The sequence below is a fragment of the Ruditapes philippinarum genome, unplaced genomic scaffold, assembly GCF_026571515.1.
Source record: "Ruditapes philippinarum isolate M1 unplaced genomic scaffold, ASM2657151v2 ctg694_1_1_1_1, whole genome shotgun sequence".
Taxonomy (NCBI): domain Eukaryota; kingdom Metazoa; phylum Mollusca; class Bivalvia; order Venerida; family Veneridae; genus Ruditapes; species Ruditapes philippinarum.
In genome coordinates, this window is record NW_026854267.1 from 78302 (window position 1) to 96110 (window position 17809).

A 17809-nucleotide genomic window follows, 5' to 3' on the forward strand; every position below is an offset into this window, starting at 1 on the left:
CAGACGAAAAGTAAATCACGTTAAGATTTGAAGAAATTTCTGTTATAACCTGATATTAATCAGCAAATTTTTGATTGGTCAGATGACACTGGGTCATAAAATGTTGTTAGAGTATGTTACCGCAACTTGTGACCCTCTCTGGTACGATATTTGTGTATTATGCAATTATTTAGCGTGAAACGTAGGGGTCCGAGAGAGAACAGCCGATTTATGACACTTCGTTTGATGCGGGTCGGACTAACTTTGAATCGGCATAACGTTTTTAATAATCAAGCAATTAACATGCGGTTTAAAGCACATGAAAGGGAATTTATTTACGGAGGGAACCGTGTCAGGGATTTTTGTTTGCTCAATCAGCGACTTAATTATCTTTAATTACGTAATATGTATGGTGAAAAAAGTCGTATAAAATGTTTGACGTTACGTAATATTTTTTTGAGAAAAGATAGAAAAAATTTGAGACACGGTTCCCCAGATATTATAAGTATGTTTATTTTCCAAAGGTTTGATGACAAAAAAATAAAAAATGACTTTGATATGACGATTTAAAATTTTAGGATTTTTATTAAAAATCAATAATTTACAAAGGCATTTTTTTCAAATATGTTATTTTTTATGATGATCAACGACATTTAATGCACAAAGATTAAATAAATAATAATTATTACTAAAATAAGTTGGTTTAAATGACATTTATGTGAGTACCACGGAAAGTGTCTGTTGTCACCTTAAGCAAACTTGGTTACTAATTTCAATTTGGGCAATACTGCATGATTTTAAAGAATTTTCCTGGCAGGAAGCTGTCTTTAGATGGTATGTTCTGTGCTAGACAAGGGGGAAAATGTCCTGAAGCTCAAGATAATAGTTCTGCTTTAGACTTGATATCATAAAAATAAATTCTTCTTTTACTGAATACCTTGGCTGGTCTTCACAGACGGGTTTGACAGTAAAGTGGGTTTGACATCAAGATCTTTACAATTTCTAAAGACTGAGCTATGATTAAATGTTTTAATGTCCGCTTGATCCAAAGTTCTCTAGTTTAATTAAGAGGCAAGCATCAATAGGTTGCTCCCCTTTGTAATATACATGTAAAAGTTGTTAACCTAAGGTACGATGTAATATGTTTGAATAAAGATAATGTGTTCGATAGACATGCTTTTGTGTTAAGATGAAATGAACCTATATGTATCTATAAGCTATGTCAATGTTGATTGCTTTTAGATAAGAACTGACTTTTATCTTACACAGTTTGTAATTATGACTGGTATACATGTAATTAAGCATGATATTATAAATTTCATTTTAGTTTTAAATAATATTGAATTAGATTGCACAGATATCCTTTGTTAAGGTTTTTTTCTGTATTTAAAGTGTCAATCTGCTAATTTTAAACGTTCACTGTTATGTTATTTAATTTGCAAATTTGAAAACATCCGCTGCAGAATGGTCATGATCTATTGGTTTTGAATAACTGTAGTTAAAGTCACGGTATCTAGGTTGTTACAGTAATTATAATTTTAAATGCGATTTAATCACAATATCATGCCAGTTCAGCATGCATGCATACATTAGGACAGTCTGACCTGATTATATTTATTTGCTCGAGTTTATTCTTTTGATATTAAAATCGTTGTAAATTAATTTAACACAGGTTTTAAGTTCAATACAGGGCAAGCCAGTGTTACCCAAATTTAGTAACACAATTTTAGCAGTATGTCAGGGTTACAAGAAACTTAGGGTTATGCTGGGGGTCACAGTGTTATGTACTTGTCTGACAGTTGTAAAACCAGGGACACCCCCACCCACACTCAGGCCCCTCATACAAGGGCAGACCAGCCCTACAAATTAAACAATAGACCTAATGAAAAGGAAATTGATATTTATTATATAAGTAAAATCTAAAACTGGAAGAGTTTGTCAAGACTATCATAATGGTAATAAGCTCAATTCAACACAGCTATTTCTCTATAGATTAGAGATAAGAACTATAAGTAATTTGACAATGTTTGGACTTCGATAGTTACCATAGGTTAAAGAGAAATACTATATATGTTATTGATAATGGAATGTTGAAAGTACTCTAATTGAGCCGTGTCACGACAAAACCAACATAGTTTGTTTGCGACCAGCATGGATCCAGACCAGCCTGCGCATCCGCGCAGTCTGATCAGTATCCATGCTGTACGTTTACCAACTCTATTACAAGTAGAGAAACTGATAGCGAACAGCATGGATCCTGATCAGACTGCGCAGATGTGCAGGCTGGTCTGGATCCATGCTGGTCGCAAACGCACAAATAGTTTTGTCATGACACAGCTCAAATGTATATCACACTTGTACGTCAGCATAAGTTATCTACAGTGAACACCCACATCAGTTTTTACTGATGTACATGTATACCAAACATGTTTCTTTATACAACTTTTTTTTCCTGTGCCTTTTTGGTATCAGATGTACATAAAATATTTGATAATATCCAAAGTTATACTTCATGCCAAGCACTTAGGTCTTAGGTTTTATGAATATATTAGTCATATTAATTTTGAAAGAAATTTTTCTGTTGTGTACAAATTCACTTAATTAGGTGATGTGAAAAATGAATTTTCACCTAAATAACCTATACTCCACATAACTATTTGTCACATTTCAAGCTCAGGATTATAAGTCCCTAATCTGCCAAGGTTTTGTGAAACCACAAGAGGATTACTCTTCTTTTATTGTCCAATGTTTGGGCTTAAGACACAATATCAGTAGGGCTAGAGTGCTTTACTTTTAAAGAATTAAGAAGGATTTAAGTGTCCTGTCCACAAGGTCGTCTCTATATTTACATTGTAAATATTCATTCTGTGATTATTAGAAAATTTAAAGTGTTTTTTCTGTTTCACAAGTACTTAAAAAAAGTGTAATTCATTTAAGCATGTAATAGAATACCATATTTCCCCTTAAGATATTATACCGCCTCCGTGGTCGAGGGGTTAGTCGATGACTTCTAATCCAGTTACCTCTCTGGCGTGGGTTCGATCCCCGGGAGATGCTTTGGTAGTTTAGCGCGGAGGAAGGTAGTCTAGTACTGGTGTAACTCTCCAGGAACGATGGTAATGAAACTACACCCTTATATGACTGAAATACTGTTGGGAAAAGGTGTAAAATGAAACAAACAAACAAACCTTAAGATATCTTAATTTCTAGTGAACTTTTCTTCCTAATCTTTGATTGTGATAAAAGCTTGATGCTTATAATAAAAGTTTTTTGAACCATTCTAAGGTGCACTTCCTGGAACTGACCACAAATTTGACAACGAAATGTGTGGAAAGATCTGTCTGATACCTCACTCCGGAATGAATTCCAGAAAATTTGTCAGTTTTTATATCGGGAATTTGAGTTTGAGTGGGATTTTCCATTTAAAGATTTGCTATTAGGAATGGGTGTGTTAATCTTACATGTGGTGACACTGGGATGAGGGTTTTGGTAGAGGTCACAGTAGGCTCAAACCCATGACCTCTGGATTGAGAGGCAGACACCTGAATCACTAAAAAAAAACTATGTTCCCTTGGAACATTATTATTACATACATTTCAATATGCACTATCATCTACTTTGACTAGGGTCAATCTTTTTTCCAGGACTGAAATATTTTTTCAATAAAACTGTTCCACTTCTGTTCAATATTTAGGCAGGATTAAATTTAAGAAGATTTGCACAACATGAATAAACTGATACAAAGATGAATTTATGATAATTATAGTCCAATATACATGTACTCAGGATTTAACCCTTTACCTACTGGAATCAAAATGGATTGGCAATTACCAACAGTATAGAACCGGGCCAGCCGGCACATCCATGCAGTCTAAAGACTAAATAACTGTTGGTAGCTAAATTTATGTGCCGTGATATAAAATTTCCTTAAGCTTTATATCATAATTCCAAATTCAAAGCTGGACAAATACATTACACCAAAGGCTTAAAATATACAAAAAGTGTGCCAGTGTAAACTTCATTATAATGATATGAATACTCTTTTGTGATGAAGTTAAAGAAAGTCTTGTTAGAATACTCTTTTGGGATGAAGTTAAATAAAGTCTTGTTAGAATACTCATTTGGGATGAAGTTAGAATTTTAAAGTCCTGTTAGAATACTCTTCTGTGATGAAGTTAAAAAAGTCTTGTTATAAAGTCTTGTAAGAATACTCTCCTGTATTAAAGTTTAATAAAGTCTTGTTTCAATATTATGTATGATAATCCCAAATGTCTATAGATTTTTCTTAAGTATGTAAGTACTTGACTTGTTACAAAGAACTTCACTATGAAAAAGAAGGCATTTTGAAACAAAAAATTTACTCTGATGAAACAAACTCAAATGTCTATTAAAGGTAACCATTTCCAGAAAATTAATTTGTTGTAAAATTTTTTTTAAACAAAATGTTTAACAAAAAGTTGTCTGTTGTTTACTAATTACTTAATTTCCTGGTTTAGACGTCCCCAAAGTAGGACAAATCTGTTGTTTGTAAACAACTGAAGGCCGTGATGGCACAAATAATTGACTGTATTTGTCAGTAGTTTAAATGATGCATTAACATGGTTTCTCCTGTGTTGTGTATGTTTTCACAATATTTTTTGGCCATTTGTCAATACAGATACGAAAAAGTATTCTATGTGTCAGTTGTTTTTACTGTTAGTAATACTCACTGATAACAAAATGTTAATCACATCTATGTACATGTATCAGTTTTTGAAATAGTGCAAAAAATTGTGAAGGTCAAGGGGGAGGGGGACTTTTTGACTGAGATTTAAAAAAAAAATTAAAAGTTATTTCTTAACCAGACTTCCAAAAAAAAGTCTGGTTATTTGATTAGTTTATACAAATTTATTTTAGTTCGATTGTGTTGGACACTTGTTTTTGCAGGTTAGCAAATTGATTGGGGTTGGCAAAAGTTCATATGCACATATGTTTGAGTTTTTGTGATTTGATCAGTTTTAGAAGAATTATGGCCCTTTGTTGTTGGTGGTGTTGATGGTGTTGTTTTTCGCTTTTTTCTTTCAATTACACAATACTGGCCTAAAATCTGTTTATGTGATAATTTCCTGTCACTTATTTTCTATACTTTCTTCTTTTTATTTTAGTATTAAGGGGAGTGGTGGCCTAGTGGTTAAGGTGTCTGCCTCTCAACCCAGGGATCATGAGTTCAAGCCCTTCTTGGGTCAGAACCATGTTTCTTCATAGGACACTTGAGTGTTGATTGGTCCCAGGAAGCAGACTCAAAAGTGATATAATTTGCAACAACTTTTTTTGCTATTGAGCTTAAATAAATATGTTAAATTATTGATAATTAAGTATTTCTTATAATTGTAATTTCAGGAATGAAATATGTGGGACCAAATGGGAAAGTAAATAATATGATGAAACCTTTTGAAGCTTGCAAATATGACCTTGTAAATATATCAGACAGTTCAATAAAAGGTAAGTCTACCCTGGCTAGATTTATGTTAGTTTTCCCAACAAAACTTGGATTGCTATAATTATTACATGCATGTTTTGCAGTTGTCGGGTTACAGTCTGAAAATTGGCGACTGGACACTGTACTGTTTAATGTGATGTTGTTGATTTCTTACAAGTAACATGCTCCTTTTGGATAGTTGTTAAATTAAGCCTGTTAAGCTATATATTTCAGAACAGAGATAAAAAGTTCCACTTGTCCACTAGTAATTTAAGAGAACTTAATGCAGGACAAGTAGAAAAATTTTCACTGCACATTGGTTTTAGAAGCTATTCGTCCTGCAGGATGAGACTCTGAAAATATTTTTTGATTCCTGCAAAAGGTTGTCTATAATAATTGATTATTGACCAATAATTGATTATTGATAACTACTGATTATTGATTGGATAAAATATAGAAACTGTATTACATATAAAAAGACTTACCTACCTGACTTTAATAATCAACTGAATATTACCGATAAATTCCCATGGACATTTTATTGAAATTCACATGGGAAACATGGGTTATTGATTAATCATGCAAAGATAAATATAAAATTGAAAACAATTATGGCAGGTTGTAAAGATATTTTGACTTTTACTCTCATAAACTAAACATTTATACTTGGATGGGCATAATGTCTTTTTATGCCCCCACAGAGTGGGAGCATATAGCGTTGCACTTGTCCGTCCGAGTGTCCGTACGTCTGTCCGTCCGTCCGACTGTCCGTACGTCCCGAAATCTTGTGAACGCAACTCCTCTTAAACCAGATGGCAGATTTTGCTTAAACTTCCAGGGATGAACAACCTTATTGTGTAGATGGTAGTAAAGGAAGGAATTTTCGCTGCGACCAAATTTAACAGAATTATGGCTCTTTGTTGATTTTTTCACTATATACTATGTAGAAATTTTGTGAATGCAACTCCTCTTAAACCAGATGGCAGATTTTGCTTAAACTTCCAGGGATGAACAACCTTAATGTGTAGATGGCAGTAAAGGAAGGAATTTTTGCTGCAACCAAATTTAACAGAATTATGGCCCTTTGTTGATTTTTTCATTATATACTATGTAGAAATTATGTGAAAGCAACTCCTCTTAAACCGGATGGCAGATTTTACTTAAACTTCCAGGGATTAACAACCTTAATGTGTAGATGGTAGTAAAGGAAGGAATTTTTGCTGCGACCAAATTTAACAGAATTATGGCCCTTTGTTGATTTTTAGTTTTCAATTTGTGGCACATGTAGTCCAAAAAATATTTGACCTAGAGTCATAAGATTGACAGAACAGTGGCGTGTGGGGGCATCAGTGTCCTATGGACACATTTCTAGTTAACCTATGTATTTCAAAGGCGGTCATAACTTGTTATACAGTACAGACAGTGTAAAAATTGCTTTGGATAGCTCTGTCAGCTGTGAACTGTATATTTAATGACTTAATGAAAGTTAATTGCTTTCACTTTTACTGAATTGAAATCTCAAAATCATACTATTTTAATTGATCATAACCAAACTAGGAAGAAAATTATTTTAAGTGCAGAAATTTATTGAAAGCTTGGAAATTCTTACTTGATTGGTCTATTAATGAGTTTAGAAAGCAGAATGCATAAACTATATTTAAGTAGCTGAATTCCCTATTACTGGTCAAGTTATTTTGGTCCTTTCTTCAAAAGATTTTTAATGACACTATGATTGTATTCTTACTATGTTTAAGTAGTGTGTAGGGTTTTAAGCGTATTTCTTCTCTGTTTACTCAAAGGATGCTTATTTTATTTTACATTTTAAAAGAGACTGTATAGCAATTATTGGTATATAATTTCGGCATTATAATTATATCTTTCAAAATAATCTTCAACATTATTTTGTCACAACCGGAATCATGTTACCTGTTAACAAACTACAGTCAAACTTGTGTTAAAGATCACCTCTGACTAAGTATCAGACCATTTTTCAACAATTTTTCATTGATTTAAGAGTAACACTCCAAATAAAGACCTCTTGTCTAAAATGACCACTCTCCTTTAGGTGGCCTTTGTTAAGAGGTTTGACTTTATTATGTAATTCAGTTGAATGGAGCATTATAGTAAAATAGGGGATTGTTATGATAGTTTAATATAATGTCATTATCTCCTAAATACAAGGAAGTAGTTCTTTAATTATATTTGAATAAAAGATCTTATTTCTAAATAAAAACGTTACTAATGGTAACAGTAAGTTTTTATATCTGAAATAAGAAGTTTTTCCGTCAAAGAATTATAAAGAAAAAAGAATCAAATTCCTAGAATTAAGTTTGTTGTAAAAATCGATAAGATGCTGCAAATTTTCAAACAGCTTCAGTTTTTATTAAATAAAAAATACCAAAGATATGATGTAATAATGTTACTGGTTAAAACTGAGATAACCAAAAGCTTCCCAAAACTTGTATAATGAAATTGCTCTGCTTTGTACAGAATTGAAAAAGTTGATTGTAAAAGAGTCTGTGTTAAAAGAACATCAGTGAGGCAATATAGAAAGTGCTTGCCAGTAATAATTGATAAGATATTTGTTTAGAGCCAGTTTGCAATGATAATAAATTTTATTCTATAAATATATTTATAATGTCCATGAAGTCATGTGATATAGGCGTTCAGGACAGACATTTTCACACTGAACAAAGCTGTTTTATATGTCTGTTATTAATTTTACTTATCTTGCTTGAAACATCCATTAGAGATTTAGAGATTTTGACATCAAAAATACAAAATCGAGCGTCCTAGGTTTTAAGGTTTATTGGTTTATTAAATTTTGATGCTAATTTTAACACTTTTTTTTGGCCATATCTCACTGGTTGATCCACTTTATCAGCTTTCTTGGATAACTAACCAGAAATTACCGATTTCTCTAGGCAGGAAACTTACTTCTAATCTTATATAATGATTTCTAAATCTGCTATGAGAGACAAATCACCATGTGTCTTAATATCTAAGATCAATTATTGTCACAGAGAAATTACACCTCAACCATTAGGATCGCACCGGTGACCCCTGGCATTAGTAATCCAACGCTCTCTATATTGAGCTAAGTGTGCAGATTCCAAGAATATGATTGGCTGATTAGAATATATGGATACGCACTGAGGCTATTGTCACATTAGTTCTTAATTATTTATGGATGTTTTCAATAAGTTGAATAAAATGCTGTACTTGATTGATGTCTTAGTACATTATATTCTTGTACAAAATTGTAAATGAATGGCAATCCTCAATAGCTTCAACCTTAATGCTAGTCCCTATGGGAGAGGAACATAATTTCATGGTTATTGGAAGTGAAAGTAGATATACCTTTGACAGCAAGCAAACAAGAAAAATAATGAATTACCTTATGTACATGATTGTAGAACATGTTATATACAGATCAAAGCTATCATTCTAACAGAATATAAAATTTGTTTATAACCAATTCATTTTAAAATGATTACTATTGATAGACCCAGGACAAATTTAATGTTTCCTCTTGTGTAAACTATAATATAGAATAAATAGAATCCTTGAAAGTGCACCATACACAATGAATATTACTTTGCTTTCTTTTGAAAGTTACCATATGACCATAACCGCCCTGGTGTAAATGAAACTCATTTTTGGGGGGGGGGGGGGGGCTAATGTTTTCTTAGGTTACTCAATATTCCTGAACATTTATTTTATGCCATACTTTTTCTCTATTTTTAGCTTCACCAGAAGTTCTAATGGACATGGTGGGTCACATGACTGCTGATACAGGGCTTGTTTTACAGATGCCTTTTTGTTGCGATCGTAAAGGATTTGCCGCAATATATGAAAAGGTATGTATGTGTAATATGATTTAAAGACATTTGGTACATGTAAACAACAAAAGAATGGCGTTTTATCTGTGCAAAAAATTCAATTTGAAATATGAGTAAATTTTGTACTTTTGTTTTTAAGCAATTTAACCATTGCTGGTCTGATTAAATGAAAATCTGTTTTCATCATTTAATTCTATTTGGGTTCATACTTGATTCATGATGGGGTGTTGGGGGAGGGAAATCCCATTCTTTTGTTGCGATTATTCCCAACCTATTTTTTATGTGTGCATGATATTCCATACACATGTATTTACGGTTTTACCATTTTCCCCCAGTTGAAACGTTAAAGGGACTCCACTGAGTTATTTAAACATGTCGGTTCTGAAATAATTTTTTTGAGATTGATATTCAATTTGATATAGATGGGTCTGTACCAATAACTTTTGTGCAAAAGTCAGATCATTTGCTGACTGCATTTTCCAGAATGATTATTTTGATTGTGAAAAAACAAAACAAACAAAACAACTGGAAATTGAAAAGCATTTCTTTGCTTTTTACTCAATCTGTGTAAGAATGTCACAAAAGAAAATTTTCAATTTATTTCTTTAGATATTTTCTTCTTTTTTTCTTTACCATATCTTTCTGTTTTAAGTGGGACTGTGCCCCACCTGAATTATGTATGAAATTCAAATTTTATGTTTTAGGCCTTTGGACTTCAGTGGAGTTCTTTAAAGTTCAAGATATACACAGGGTTGTCATATTTGTATGTAACCTCAAGTACCATAAACACATGTTTGCCTTGATTCAGAGTTAAAAACTACATTTCATTACATAATCAATTTTAATTAAGCATGTCTTGCATGCTAAGCAAGAAACTGTTCCCTACAATATAGGTCCTTACGATTATTTTGTTAAATGAAAAAGTTTTTTTCCGCAGGGGAAAGTATCACACCAAACTGTGCTTTGCCAATTGTGCAAAAGCTGTCAATATTCATGCATGCTGATTAAGTTTATGAAAGTAAAGTGATACTTGAAATCTGACAAAAGAATCATTATCACTTTGATTTGCATCTTCTTTTCATTACTAAATTAAAGGATAAATTGCATATAGTACTGCCCGTCGTCTTTTACATTAGACTTTATGATCAAGTTGTAGAAATTTAAATTAGCAAAAATAGTATGTTCAGTTCAAGATTGCCATATTTGCATTCTATGATAAGTGCAATATGTAAAACTATGTTTCAATATGAATTAGTATGAACTAAGCAGAGATTGAAAATTTCACTTGTCCGCTCGTAATTACAAGTAGAATTTAAGAGAACTTGATGCAGGGAGAGTAGAAAAATGTTGCCTGCACATCAGGTTTAGTAGCTACTTGCTCTGCAGGACTAGTGACTCTGAAAATATTTTGATGCCTGACTAAGAACTATGTAAATATTTCATTAATAACTATTTTAAGATAATTTGACGCACATTCAAATAATCAGTCCAGTGACGCACATAATTTATAACTATATATAATTTCTATGTTCATGTGCATGAATTGTTGAATTGTTAAATAATAAAACTCTTTCGAGATATGTTTTAGTTAATTTGAAGCACATTCATATTTTCCGTCCAGTGACGCACATTATGTATAACCATTTATAATCATATGCATGACATGGTGAATTGTTGAACTATTGAACTATATCAAGATTTTTTCCCTGATAATTTGACGCACATTTCATCCCGCCAGTGACGCACACTGTACATTACTTACAAATATATATGAATGTTTATATTTTGTTTGGTTTTCAGAGTTTAAGAGCATATAGTAAGGATTAGCTGCACTAACGTTTCGTTTTTAATCCATCTGACTTGAAAGGTTTATTGACCACTCTTTTCATTTATGTATTTTATGAAATATATATACATTATATTTACTTGTAGTTGAACTGTTAGTCATAACAAATATCATATTAATAAGTAGAAGAAATCTTATCAGTCTATTTACTCTTTGACTATTTCTGTATTAACTCGAACATAAGCCTCTATTTTCGTACTTATTGACTGGCCCTTAAATTGATACTGCGTCTTAAAATTAAGTACTTTTGTAAAACATATGTTAACTTGAATAGATTTTTTGAAAAGGTCAGGGAATTCATAGAATTTGCACAGCAATAGCTAATGTTTTAGTAGGTTATAATTCGCACATTAAAATACCAGATTTTTAGCACTTTTTTCATAGTTTGTTTCTCAGCAAAATGATCTTAGAAAAGTTTAGCTTAATTTTCTGTAGCTGTGTCATGCACTTTCATGTGTCTGTTAATATTTGATAAAGAAATAGCAAAGGAAATATCTAACATTTTATAGTATAAAGTTTAAAGTAAGACAATGTTAACACCTGTTTAAATAATGTACATGTGACATTGATATGCACTGATGTTCAAAATTAGAGATAACACTTGACATTGACTAACATATGATAATTTTTCTGTGTGGTCAAAAACTTTTCATTTCAAATTTTTATCTTCAGCATGCATATACTTTGCCTGTGAAAGTCTTACATAGCACAAAACAACAACAAAAACAACACCATAAATGTTTACTTGGGTAGTAATCTTAACAAAAGTCATCTGAACAACTCACATATTTAATGGTTTTTAAAAAATATTTTTAGACTTTATATACAGTATAAAAAGTGAATACTCTGGACATTTAAGGCAAAGTTTTGTGTGCTGAAATTTTGAAGTATATATTGCTGTATTCAAATGCATATACTACATTGTAGAGTTATTTAGTCATAATTTTTAATATTTTGTATTTACAGGTTTTTCAATAATATGAACTTTTTATTATATGACTGGTGAGATTTTTACAGCATTGGCATTTTATTTTTTTTTTACAATTTCAGTCTTGAGAGGGTATATTTCATTCAAAAGTTGGATTTTTAAATTGCAAATTAGGACAAAAACCTTAAATAGAATTTAGTGAGGATGTGTCGTCTTAAACAGACTTCAATCAAACAAACTGAAATTGAATTTGTTACAGTTTGCTTTCCATACTTTGAACTGAAAATTTAGAATAAAATTATGGAATTTGACGTTTTATTTTGAGGTGATAGGATGTGTTTGTAGTAGGGGTATTATATTGTGTGAGACATTTGCATTTTCTGGTACTAACAGAGTGTTCTTTTAACATAATAGTGTAGTTGACATATTGTTTTCTCTCTGAGTGTTATAGTTATCATATTCCTTTAAAAGTTTTGTGTAAACAAAATATACTAAAATGATTCTGAATAATTGTGATAAAAGTTCTTGGAATTATATATGAAATAATGTATTAAAATTTATATTTATGTGGTCCCTTTGAATTTCACCTTTGACATTAAATTGGGTCATGTAAGGAAGATATCCAGCTGGCTGACGGAAGGTCAGTTGTTCTACTCCATTGCCTGATTCTGAAAATATAAGTACGTAGGAAGAGCGCCTTACGTCTTCTTTTTTAAGTGTTACATTTTTACTTGTTCTCAGAGATCATTTTACTAGTCCTTGGGATCATTGATTCTAATACATTAATGTGTTTAAATTTGATTACTGTTTAAATCAGTGCTAGAGGGGAGCGAGATGTGTTGCACTCACAAAGAGACCCAAATGAACCGAATATGCAATTTTCACTTGTAAACTTTGTTTTTATTGCTAACAAGGGATCCCCCATTTTACAGAATGTTTTATCCCCACCTTATAGACAGATTTATAGCTGCAATGTGAGTTTCTTTAGTCCTGGTCCATGTTATAGATGTTAAGTTTTGACAATTATTATGATACTGTGAATTAATTCGGTATTTTTTTTCCCCCTTCTGCCAGGTGTTTTTCGGTACAATGCAAGCGCGTAACATGCTGACAGCGATAGCTTTAGGTATAAACTGTTCCACCGGAATGTCTTCCATGATCCGGAAAGAAATTGTAGAACGGGCGGGAGGACTTCAACATTTTGCTCAATATCTTGCCGAGGATTTCTTTTTAGCTCATCAAACGGTCCAACAGTAAGTACAACGTCAAGGTCACAACACATCATACCAATCAGTGACATCAATGATAACCAAAAAAATAATTTGTACGCTAAAATTAATCTCATGTTACTTTATTTGCTAGGATTTGCTAACAGTTAAACATGTCAACAAATATACATGTATTAATGACTGCATATACGATATTAATGAAATGGTCAAAATAAATACTTATGTCAAAGGCTATGATATACTGATATGCTTCCACCAAGATGCCTGTTTGTACCTGACATAAATTATGGAAATGTGGTCGTACAAATTGAGTAGTCACCATGAGCTTTAACAGTTTTGATGTAATGTAAAACTTGAGATTATGTAAATGTACCGTCCAAGGTGGTCAGCTGCAGCTTAGCCCCTAACCTGCTGAATTTGTGTAATCAGTTAGCAGTGCTTTGAATTTATTACAGTCTGTTCAAAGTTTAAGGGGTTTCAATATGAAAATATGACAAAGTTCAGCTACCAATAATATAAAGCCAGGTCAGACTGCAGATATGATCATGCTGACCTGGTTTTACACTGGTGGAAAAGGGTAAGAGGTGTAAATGATTGTATTAGCTATGTTTCATGGTCATATCTGTGACAGTACATGAAAAGTTTGTGCAAGTCATTGCAGCGGTCAACTTCTGATTGGTTTGATTAATTTGTGGATAATTGATCATTTGCATCACAGTTTATCTTACTGTAAAGTCAGAATTTTTTTTGAGATATTAAATTTTGCTTATTTTTCTTATAGAAGATTTTAACGAAAAGCAAATGATCACTAAATATCTGAATATCCATATATCATATAAATTTTATAGAACTCAAAAGTAAATATTCACAGGGATTTAACATTGCTAAATACTCTGAAATGTTGATTATGCAAAATTTTGGCTTTGCAAGAATACCTTGATTTTATTGTACACCATTGTATTTGTGCTTTTGAATTTCAATAAACCTAATAAGTTGTGATTTATTTTTTCAGAGGATTTAAGGTGAAATTAAGTAACATGCTAGCCATGCAGAATTCCGGTGCGTACAGTGTTGATCATTTCCATCAAAGATTGACACGGTGGGGAAGGCTGCGCGTAGCAACTGTACCAACTCTTCTTGTTTTAGAGCCTCTTTCTGAATGTATTTTACAAGGTTTGTAGAATTTGGAATTGAATCTTAGAATGTTTAACAAGGAGAATTACTTATATGAGCCGTGTCATGACAAAACCAACATAGTGCGTTTGCGACCAGCATGGATCCAGACCAGCCTGCGCAGTCTGATCAGGATCCATGCTGTTTGCTATCAGTTTCTCTACTTGTAATAGGGTTGGTAAGCGAACAGCATGGATCCTGATCAGACTGCGAGGATGCGCAGGTTGGTCTGGATCCATGCTGGTCGCAAACCCATTTAATTTGGTTTTGTTGTGGCATGGCCCATATTATGAAATTATGCCACCAGTGTTAAACTTTGCTTGCCAATATGGTAATGTTTTCAGTGGCGAGGGTAAACAAACCTAAATACACAGTATATAGAACTTAAACATTCTGCTTACTTCTGTGCAGTCTAATCCGGCTAAGTTTTCTTATTTTAATGCCGACATTCCTGAGCATAACAATAGGCTGATCCATATTCAAAGCAGGGCAAATTCATTATTTAAATTGACGGGTGTCCGGATTGGAAAACTTGCTCATATTTTTTTAGATACTGGTAGTCATTGATATCAAATGTGAAGAAGCTAGCTTCTTCAAGCTTGTTTCTGGAAGATTGCTGGTTCTACTTGAGTGCTTCTTTTCTGTGACTTGATTGTAAAGGTCAGTGACCGAGGAAGTTATCAAAAAGTTGCAATTTTATCTACGGATGGTAAGTGGTTCTACCTCGGCTCCCTTGTACCTGAAAAAACAAACAGAATCACCCGTATATTCTTCCAATGCTATTATGCTAGAAATGATGAAGAAACTTTTAACATGTTAGTTTTGTATTTAGTTGAAGATCAAATGCATATATTTGATTGGACATCAAATATTTTTAAGGTGTTGGTTTTAATCAGGTGGTATTGCAGTAAAAAAGATGAGTTATTGTTACCGTAATTTGCTGTCACCCAAATTCATTTAATTTTTGTTTTATTTTCAGGTCTTCTTATATCATGGTGTGTAGAGTATTTATTCGGTTTATCATCAATGGCATTTTTCTTGATGCACGTGCTGGTGTGGTTTCTAGTAGACTATACGTTACTTAACATCTGTCAGAATGGTCCGCTGCCATTCAGCAAGTTCGAGTTCCTGTGTGCATGGTTATTTAGAGAGTGCACGTCATCGTATCTCTCCTTGAAAGGTCATTTCTCGTCGGCGATTGTTTGGCGGCACCGGAAATATCGGTTACGTTGGGGTGGCACAATTGAAGAGATTTGAATATCTTAAATATCTGTGATTTTTTCTTTCGTACATAAAAAAATGAGAACGCCAGTCTCCGCAAAACATTACCGATTATTACAGGACCAAATTTTGTTTATAGGGAGTGGATATGTGTGAAAAAGAACTAGATTTTTAGATGGAAGGAGTAGTATTCAAGAACATGATATTTTTGTTAAATGGTTTAAATCTTTTTGAGATCAATGAATAGTTTTCAAAGTATGTAGTAGTGGCTTCATTATATAAAAAAAGGCCCTATTTGGAACGTTAAAACAAGGTGCTATTTCATTGAAGAATTAAACTTGACAATGTCTCAATCTTAAATAGTACTTACATTTGTTAATCATGGATATGATTAGAACAATGAAGATTAATCTCGCGTTTGAAATATTTAGCTTTTTCTAGCTTACCTTTTTGACCTTTATATTTGCATACCTGTATATAACAGCATATATATAGATTATGCTAATTCAAAAGTCTTTACATAGAGTTTGTCACTCATTTTATAATTGTAGCACTGTAAGATTTTCTAGATCTAACAAATCTATAGAACAGATACATTCAACTTCAAATTTACTTTATAAGTGAATACTTTTGAAGGGTTTGTCTGGACAGTATGGCCTGTAAATAGTAAATCAGAAAAGAAAATTCAAACTTTTCGCAAGGCTTGTCGATCAGCCATGTTTTGATCGGAGACTGGTTCATGAGTAAATGATTGAATGAAATTTGCATGTGTATGTAGACTTAAAAGTTAAGCAAAAGGAATGATGCTTGATTAATAAGACTGGCAGATACACTCAAGCAAAAGGACATTAACAAATTAGGCAGAAAATAAAATGTATGATTTTTGGTTAAGTTACATACTTGGTAATCAAACTTTTTTTTCTTCCGACATAAATTGTAGATGAATCAAATTGTTTGTTTTTTTGGTCGAGTTACATACTGGATAATTAAACTTTTGTTGTTTTTTTGCTATGAAATTTAGATTAATCAATCAAACTGTTTGTTTTTTTGTCCTTCGATACAAAATTAAGAATAAATTGTTTTGTACAGCATTATGTAAATCACAGAATCTCTGCATTAAAACTGTATTTATATATTATATTTGTCTCTAAAATCAAGAGTAATATTAAATAGAACTTTAATTTAAAGTTAATTGTGTGTATATATGGAAATGCTATAAATGAAGGGTACAGAAATAAGTTGATTTTGTGATTTTGATTGTGAAATTCTTCATGATGTAAATGTATCGTAGACATGCCATAACAATGCAGTTTTTTCGTACAACATTAGCAAGATTTATTTATAATAGACGTGTGTTCCAGAAATCAAAAAATAATAGCCTATATTTTGATTATATTTCATTGTTTTGTTTTTAAAAGTTTTATCTGAAATTTAGGCGCTAGAAAATGAATATATATGTGTTACAAAAACTTCTTGATTAAAACAACAAGAAAGCTGCAGATTTTTATTAATGATTTTTTACTAGAAATTTATACATGTAAGAGAACTAAGTTAAAGTTAATCTATGGTTAAATTTTATATAAAAAAGTTTTTATATGAATTGTATTTCAGATTATGGAATTTTTTAAAGATTTTTTTTGTCAAATATATTTTTTTGCGGACAGAGTAAAACTATTATGTTGATTTTTTCATACCAGGTAACCATTTTACGTCTCATTACAGTAAAATTCTTTTATTAAGTGATTTAGGTGTTGTCTAGTGAAATTGGTATCTTTGAATATTGTAAATTTTTTTGAATAGAAAAAATAAACTACTTTTCATTTTGTAGTCAAGTGACATCTATTTTATATAAAAATTTATTAAATTGAATTTTATGCAGATCTATTCATTAAACTTTTTTTATAAATTGAAAATCATTTTTTTTTTTCACTGGAAGGATTTTGAAAGTTTTGTACCCCTTAAATAGTTTGTGTTAACTTTTCTTCCTTTATCCTTAATTTAACACTCTCTCAACTTACATACAAATCAAGGTTCATCAAAGAGCACTGTTTGAATTTTTTCATACCATTTATATCATTGTTATATTTGTGATACCCCATTTTAAATGTTCATTACATTGTTACCACCAGATTT

General features: G+C 31.8%; 1 protein-coding gene across 1 annotated transcript in view; it reads left to right on the forward strand.

Annotated features, from left to right (window-relative positions):
• LOC132739590 (ceramide glucosyltransferase-B-like) overlaps nt 1-17050 on the forward strand; it is a 31603-nt gene extending 14553 nt beyond the window's left edge. The window contains exons 4-8 of the mRNA XM_060727324.1: nt 5359-5460; nt 9185-9297; nt 13128-13306; nt 14295-14455; nt 15435-17050. Coding sequence (XP_060583307.1) covers nt 5359-5460; nt 9185-9297; nt 13128-13306; nt 14295-14455; nt 15435-15712 — 833 coding nt within the window. The 3' untranslated portion in view covers nt 15713-17050. The remainder of the gene's footprint in view (nt 1-5358; nt 5461-9184; nt 9298-13127; nt 13307-14294; nt 14456-15434) is intronic.
• The last annotated feature ends 759 nt before the right edge of the window (nt 17051-17809 follow it).